The sequence below is a fragment of the Austrofundulus limnaeus genome, unplaced genomic scaffold (genome assembly GCF_001266775.1).
Source record: "Austrofundulus limnaeus strain Quisiro unplaced genomic scaffold, Austrofundulus_limnaeus-1.0 Scaffold11, whole genome shotgun sequence".
Lineage (NCBI taxonomy): Eukaryota > Metazoa > Chordata > Actinopteri > Cyprinodontiformes > Rivulidae > Austrofundulus > Austrofundulus limnaeus.
Genome location: NW_013952413.1, coordinates 3857210 through 3865229, shown reverse-complemented (window position 1 = coordinate 3865229; position 8020 = coordinate 3857210). Strand labels below are relative to the sequence as shown.

At 39.6% G+C, this 8020-nt stretch overlaps 1 protein-coding gene across 1 annotated transcript in view; it reads right to left on the bottom strand.

Annotated features, from left to right (window-relative positions):
• Positions 1–7689, bottom strand: part of foxp4 (forkhead box P4) — a gene marked incomplete at both ends in the record, with an annotated part of 28975 nt that extends 21286 nt beyond the window's left edge. Inside the window, 2 exon segments of the mRNA XM_014002076.1 lie at positions 1336–1464; positions 7567–7689. Of these exon segments, the coding sequence (XP_013857530.1) occupies positions 1336–1464; positions 7567–7689 (252 nt within the window).
• Positions 7690–8020: the final 331 nt, after the last annotated feature.

The following is an 8020-nucleotide window of genomic DNA, read 5'->3' as shown; positions in this document are numbered from 1 at the left end:
GTGTGTGTGTGTGTGTGTGTGTGTGTGTGTGTGTTGGGGGAGAGCAGGGTTTGCCCACCGAGAGAGGAGGATGAAGGAATGGAAGGAGAGGAGGACAAATCTAGGATGTGCCTCCTCATGCGTTTCTCAGAAAAAAAGTCTCATGAGGTCTTTTCATTGAAGGGTTTCTCCTGTATTGTCCTCTGTGTCTTTGAAAGATTTTCTTTTTAGTTTTTTAGTTTTTTTTGGCTAATGAGTATTCTCACTGTACACACGTACACACACTCCGACTTGCCACACAGATTATCACAGTAATTATGTGTAATTGATTTAGATCCTCCTTGTTGTGGCACATTTTGATCCTGGCTGATCCGTCGATATCCTGCTGCACCACAGCAGTGGTTAAACTTGGCTTACAGAGTGTGTTCTTGTACATTTGTGCTTGTGTGTGCAAGGAGAACTAGTCACAGCCATAAGAGTCTTCATCTTAATTTCTTAAAGTTAACAATCAGGAGAGGCAGATGATCTTTTTCAAAGCATTTATTTTTTTTTAGAAAAAAAAGACAAACATATGTCCTAAAAGATTRTTGATGTGGCAAACATTTCTTTGTTAATTTAGTAGTAAAAAACAAATGTTTATCAGTGTTTGACACAACAAGCAAGCCTGAACACAAGAAATGATCTATGTGCCTCTTTAGAGTGATCAGCAAATGGTGACTAATAGGCCAAATCTGGCACATAAGCTCATTCCATTTGGCTTGTGAAGTATTGAATCAATTATAAAATCAGTTCAATGCAATCATCCTTTTGCTATCTCCCAGCATATCATCAGGCCTCACGAAGACGCAGGCTCTACATTTGGCAGGAAACCTGTCACCGAACCTCTGGGGTGTTCTAGTTGTTAAGTTCAGAGGGATGTGAGAAATACTGAAATGGAAGAAACCCGAGTCCAGCATCAGATAAACTTAGTTTTCATACATGTTGTTGCTTACATCAATTTTTCTAGGAGGTTTCTCGCAGTAATAACTGTTGACACAGGTTTGTGAACTTCTCAATATCACAGTCTGTCACAGTACGAGTTTATTTCAATTCAGTTCACAAGTCTGTGACCGATATGATGCGATATCGTATGCCCATCTGACATGAATTACTGTGTTTGAGTGGGAATATGGTGACGCTATGGATTTTCTTTTTCATTTTGCTCTGATGTAACTGAATCATTAATCATTTAACCAATATGTTGATGTTGAGCGACACCGTTACACCTGCACCTAGAAGGTACATTAAAGTCTTGTACATTAGATTTCCTCATGTTACTCACTTAATAAAATAAACATATTAAACTTCTGAGTTCACCTCTTTTGCTGCTTGCTTCCCAGCCTGTTGTTGCTGTTGCTGCTGCTGCTGTTGCTGCTGCTGTTGTTGCTGCTGAGTCAGAAGCTGGAGATGTAGCTGCTCCTGCTGCTTCTTGTAGTACTCCTGTAACTACAGGCAGACACACAAAAAAAGGGGGGAGAGGGGCATAGAAAGATGAAGCGATTGAGTCAAAATACACTTTCTTACATAGCTTTCTGTCACCAAAGTGATCCACTGTAGTCAGATATTGTCAGTTAAATAATTCAGCTGCTTTTGAGGCCTCTGCTCGCAGCTTATTGTTATGAAGCTGCTGCACTGACAACAACAAATGCTGGCCTCGCAAAGAGCGCTGAGGTACATTGTGTGCAGCTGTTACACTATGTCAAGCTGTGTGGCAAAGTAATTGTGTATGTCAAGGCTAAGCCCTGCAGGATTATTCACACAGTTCAGGCTCTGTTTTGCAAGAATTTCTTGTGTCTCAAAAGAGGCAGTTGCACTAGCTACTGACCAGAAATGCACCTGTAGGTGAGGATATCATCGACAACAGCACGACTAAAAACAACTGTTCTAAAGACAAGATAAATGCACATTTTGGTGTTGCTCATACACATTTAGATAAAATTTACTGTAATCAGTGAAGCACTGTCATAAAACACACTATGTGWGTGCTCTCTTATTGCCAAAAGTCTGAGGCCATAAATCTTAAACAAGCTGTTTTGATACGAAATACAGAGAAGTAACTCTGTTGCGTACGGTTATTTATTAATTTTTTTAGCTGTGCATCATTTATCACAAGTTATGAGCTAACGAGGTGACAGTGGGGTGTATTTATGCCGATTGAAGCAGCAATCTGGAGCTTTTGAAGTGGGGTTCTGCAGAGAGTTTATAAACATATAACATCTTACATGTTGCAGATAGCTCTTTGAAGATGCTCAGTATTCTGACAGGCTTGACAAGCTAACAGTTCGTCTGAGCAGCGCCAAGGAAAAAGTGCATTGCCGTTGACTTCAAACATGTCCAATCTCAGAGATTTCAAAGCAGTTCAACGAAACACTATTTTATAAACCTTTACATTGACACCAGTTTCACATTTCTCACTGCTTATTCGGCAGACTCCTGCTTGCTGTTTTTGGACCTCATGGTAAAATCTATTAAGTGGCCTTTCACTCCGTAGAACAGTAAAATTGTAATTTTTTGATGCTTTTCAGTTATCTTCTGTGTTGTTTCATGCATTTTTCACTGTAACAGAATAGACCCTTTCATAGTTATGATTGAGCATGGACATAGTACATACAGTACATGTCAAGTCGTACGGATTGTCCGTAAATTAAACAGATTTTCCCCCATTTTGCAGGAATACAGACATTTAGAGAAATCTCACTGATTTTTGTCAAATATTCGGCTTCAAATTTATTTTACACCTCAGAGTCTGTAGGAAAAAAACAATATATAAAATTATATATTTTTAATATAACCACCTCCCAACCCAAAATATCAGTACTTTTTTGAATTGACCAGAAGAAAGTGTGGGAGTAATACAGATTTTTTTTGTGAAAATTCTGGATTTTTGACAGTGTACCGGTAAATGTCGACATGTATGATAGCGGAACATGACCTTTCCAGGTCACAGATCACACAGGATGAACGATGAGGTTTCTGTGGAAACATTACTGGAAATTAACAAATTCAAAAAGCTCAAAAAGCAGATTCAGAGCTTGAAGATATTTATGAACATCTTATCCATAAACTTGAAGGAAAGTTTAACACAAATCAGTTTAGAGCAAACCCATTGGGTCATAGATACACAGCAAATATGGCAGTGTCAAATCAACATCAATAATGTTAATTCATCACCGTCATATTTGATGTTTGATGATGTAAATTTACTGATTGAATTTGTTAAATTCCAAAGAAGTTTCAATAGCAGACTCAGCATTTATCCCAAACAAACGTGTGAACTTGGCCCGCTTCATGCATGTCTAACTATTTGTAACTGATTTATTGCATTACATGGAATTTTATGGCTATTTGCAAGAACAACAGCAGTATCAGCTATTTCAGCAGGACAACCTTAAGATTTTTTTCTCTTTTTCTTCGTTGTTTTCTTAGAAAAACTGTAGAATACAAAGTGAAAATAAATAAATAAAAAAAAACAAAAAAAAAAAACAATGGCAACGTAAAAGTTCATAACATAAAGCTCTTATGAACCGTTATGAAATTTATTTGTTTTAAGATGCCGCCATCTGCTTTTATCTCGGTCCTACTCGGACTAGCCGTTAGCTTGTCACTATGGTCAGATTTATCCTCTATTCTCAAAATCGAGGTGGATCAACAAGCTACAGCAGGTAAGATATTCATTGTTCAGACCTTTCCCACGGAATCCTCAAAAAGTATGAGCGTTCTTAATGTTTTTCCTATTTTAAGAAGCTTGAAACACTTTAGTGCAATGACTTGATAATATTAGATTAAACATTGTGTTGTTAATGGAAACAAAGACACACACTCCCAAATGTTTCCCATTCATTTACACAAACACACCCAGTGTCCTCTGACTGGCCACAGCGTGTCTGTTTGTTTGAGTTGGTAATCATTAATTTACCAAGGAAGCTCCATTAAGATTACAATCTTGATGTGAGGAGAAGGCAGAAAGGAAAACTCTCACTGATCACAGTGTTTGCTGCTCTGTGAGCGTGCATGTGTGTGTGTGCGCAGAGAGGGGGTTATTCTCTTGAGAACAGCTTGTACATGTGTCAGTCTGCAGTTTGTCTTTGTTTCATGGTGCATCAAATGTTCAAAGAGGCTTTTCAGCGGAGAATGACTTCACAGTGCAGCAGTTGCTTCGGTCCCTCATTCGTCTGACCCTACAGTGAGCAGACTACACACCGCTGCCCATCCTCACCACACACCCTGTGAGATGTAAAGCTGTTTCACATTATCCAGTTTCAGTCTTAACTCAGCCATAGTTTCTTTTTTTTAAAGTCTTTTCCCTAAGACGCTCCTTCTTGTCCTTAATTTATTTCAAAAGCAGGACTCATTTCTCCTCTCTCCTTCTTTATTTTCCATCTGTCTTTCGTCTCTTTTATCACTCCTTAGGCAGAGTTAATCTCTCTTTTCTGCGTCACTAGCCCTGATCGCCTCCTAATCACACAGACAAATGCATATGCGAGCACACACACACATATGCACACACTTGGCTGGAGAGAGTGGTGAGTTGAAGGAATAATTAAGTGATAATTAAGGTCTTTTAATGATTTGATTCAGTGGCTCTGTACATTAAGTGTATGTGAAAGTGAGGCACTCACCTCTCCAGCCTATTACCATGACCTTGACTTTAGTGAATGCGCCAAGAAAGAAAGGCAAAGCAGCCATAGCATAAGGAAAGGTTAGAAGAAAACTTAAAGGTTAACACACAAACACACATGCAGATCCACAAATTGGTGCCTGGACAAACACACAACTGCTTTGTAGCAATGGGCTGTAAAACTTACTTACACACTTTTACACAGCACACTATTGCCATGGGGATATGAAATTTAATGCTTCAGTGAGTGATGTGTTAGTTGATTGTCCTGTGTGTGTGTGTGCGTGCGTGCATGTGTGTGTGTGTGTGTGTGTGTGTAAAAGTGCCTGATTTGCAGATATACACTAAGTGCGTGGTCCATACTGTGGTTAATTAAGTGGGAGAGCAATGTTAAACTCAGTGGTTTTTATTAGCAGTGCAGTGAGTGAGAGTGCATTATCAACCGCTCTCCAGTCCAGTTTTTTTTTCTTCTAGTTGCAGAAAAAAACAAGTTGTTAAGAAGGTTCTTAGCCATCCGCACGTCTGTTTCCAAAAAACCAGACACATTTCCATTATGATACATGTTGTCAGATCTTCCCACTGCAATTTATACTCGCCTAAAGCTACCACTTCTTATTAAATCTGCTATGTGCTCTGGTTTGCCTGAGTGTGTATGTGGTGTTTTCTAGACAACCTCTACTGTGCAATTACTGCGCCGTCTCCACAATGTTAACAGACGTATTCACACCCTTTACATGTGTGCTTTGCTCTGTGTAGGTAGGATTGGAAGAGTTGGCGTAGCTAAGTGTTTGACAAATCTACTAGAGATTATGTCAACATGGCAACTCTTCTGCATCAACACACACTCCTGGATCACCGTGAGTCAGGTTTAAAGCTAAACTGCATCATTTTAAGCATTCTAAGCATTTTCTCCAAACTGCACTCCTAAAAAGAAATTCACAAAACAACCATGTGTGCTGCCTTAATGTCAACATGTTGCTTRTCTTCAAAAGCACCGCAAGGTTGGTCAAAATTTTATTGTGTGCTATGAATCGTCAGAAAGATTGTCACAATTAATATTTGGTGATTACTGTGATTAGTGACGCTTGATGATGAAATAATTTTTGCGTGCGACGCACTATCAAGTATGCATGTGGTAAAATGGTGGAAGATGCTGGGGAGCTAACGCTATTACAGGRCTAAAGTTTTTGAGGAGCTAATACTATTTGCGAGGCTAAGGCTATCATGGAGCCAACAGCTGTGTCCAAAATGGCAGGCCGGGTCCTCCGAAGGCCGAATTCGTCGGCCGCATATGTCATAGCACCACGATGAAGGATGTCCCAAACCGAAGACCCCTGCGATGCGACTGACAAATACGTCCTTCCTTTTCCCTGATTTGAAGGACAGGTCTGATGGATCCTTCCCGGCCCAGCATATCATATAATGCATTGCGGTCCGACCGGAGACTTTTTGAAGCTAGTAATGGCGGACGAAGCGAGGGAAAAGAATATGTTTTAAATAAAAATATGGTGATATAAAAATTAAAAAATTTTAGCGGTTGTAATTCTAATACTTTTATCATTTGTATAAACATGTTTTTAAATATTATTTTTGTCATAAAAAACGCGAAATAAACATGCACCGGGTCAATTAGTTCTTCAAATGTTACCTTTAAGTTAATTTTATTGTTTTGTGATATTAGCAATGCTAATATATTGATATTTTTCTATTTTTGCTTCTGTTTCGTCATTGTTGCTAAGTGACATGACGTACGCCGGGGAAGAGGGGAGGCTAGACCGTCCAAATTCACAGCCTCTTTTTTTTCCCGGTCTTCCCAGTCTATCAAGTTCCCGGCCCACCTCGACTGGGTATTCTGGGTCCTCCGGAGGACCCGGCCTGTCGTTTTGGACACAGCCAACGCTATTGCGGAGCTAACGTTTTCATGGAGCTAAGGCTGTTATGGAGCTAACGCTAATAGTACGAATTTGTGTAATTAACTGAAACATAAAMTGGAGTATGTGGACAGCCAGAATATGCAGAAAGAAACCACAAAGTCAGCTACAACAAACTCTCCTCCAACTAATGGTGGAAACAAATCTACTCAGCTATGAATCCACATTACACTCAGTATGTCCTTTATGAACAGCAAACTAAGAGCTAGAAGGAGATAACATGACGCTGGTCATTAGAATTACGAAGYTAGTTTGACTGATGATTTGTAAGTATAATTTTAAAGCACAGGGTAATCGCTTTAGAGTGAGAAACATGTAAGTGCATTTGTAATCTATTAATTATAATACTAATCATTATCAGCTATATAACACAATTAAATGTGAACCTTTTTTGCCAACTTCGTCTAACCCTACAACACAGTCAAGCCCAAAGTAATTTTAAAAAAGACACATATTTAAAAACACTAACCTGAGATGGGTCTAAAGTAGGAGTGGGCAACATTTTTTCTGCCCAATCCYGTTCCTCAAGGGGCACTATCTTACATATTTTAGCTGTTTCCCTGTTCTTCAGCGTGTCTCAAAGTTCTGTAGAAACCTGCGACTTACTCATTCATTCAAATAAAGTGTGATAAAGTAGAGAAACAACCAACATTTTTCTCAGCTTTGATACACCTGATTTGAAGGAACGAGGGATTCTRCAGAACTTGAAGACATGCTGGAGCGTAGGGAAAGAACATGAAGGCCCTCAAGTACCAGGATTGGGCACCACCGCCCCACCCCATTCCCCTGTGCCTACCATTGGTCTTTAATTTGAAGTCTGGAAAAGCAACAGTTAATTTTTTTCTACTGTAAAATAAGACATCTCTACAAAATCAGACTAAAGGTGAAAATGCAGCAAAGACTGTTCTTCTCTCGAGACGCATTAATAAAAAAAAAGTTACATTTTGGGTGGCCACATTTTGACCATGTGTGGTGTAAAAAGAAGGTGTGTGTTTTTACCTGCTGAAGCATAAGAGCCTGTTGCTGCTGCAGAAGAGCCTGGAGCTGAGGGGGCGACAGAATCTGCTGCATCTGCTGAGGAGTGATCATCTGTGGACTCATCATGGCCATGGACACAGGCACCTGGAGGAAAAAAAATGGGAACACACACACACATTTTAAAACTATACACACCAAGGACACCAGCATGTCAAACCAGGACAGCTCAGTCAGTCAGCAGGTGAGGCTTTGTGTAAAAAAAGGCTGTCAGCACAGAAAGCATGACTTTACCTGCATCTGAACGCTCCACTTAAAACAATCTGCAGCAAAGAGGTATTTATAAAGGATGCTGGCAGGTTAGTTAAAGAGGTGTGTTGTCTTTTGTTCTTTGTTGTCATTCACAAGAAAAACTGGCAACATCAGATAAACAGACGCTCAAACACAAGATGCATATTGTTGACACTACCCTGCACAA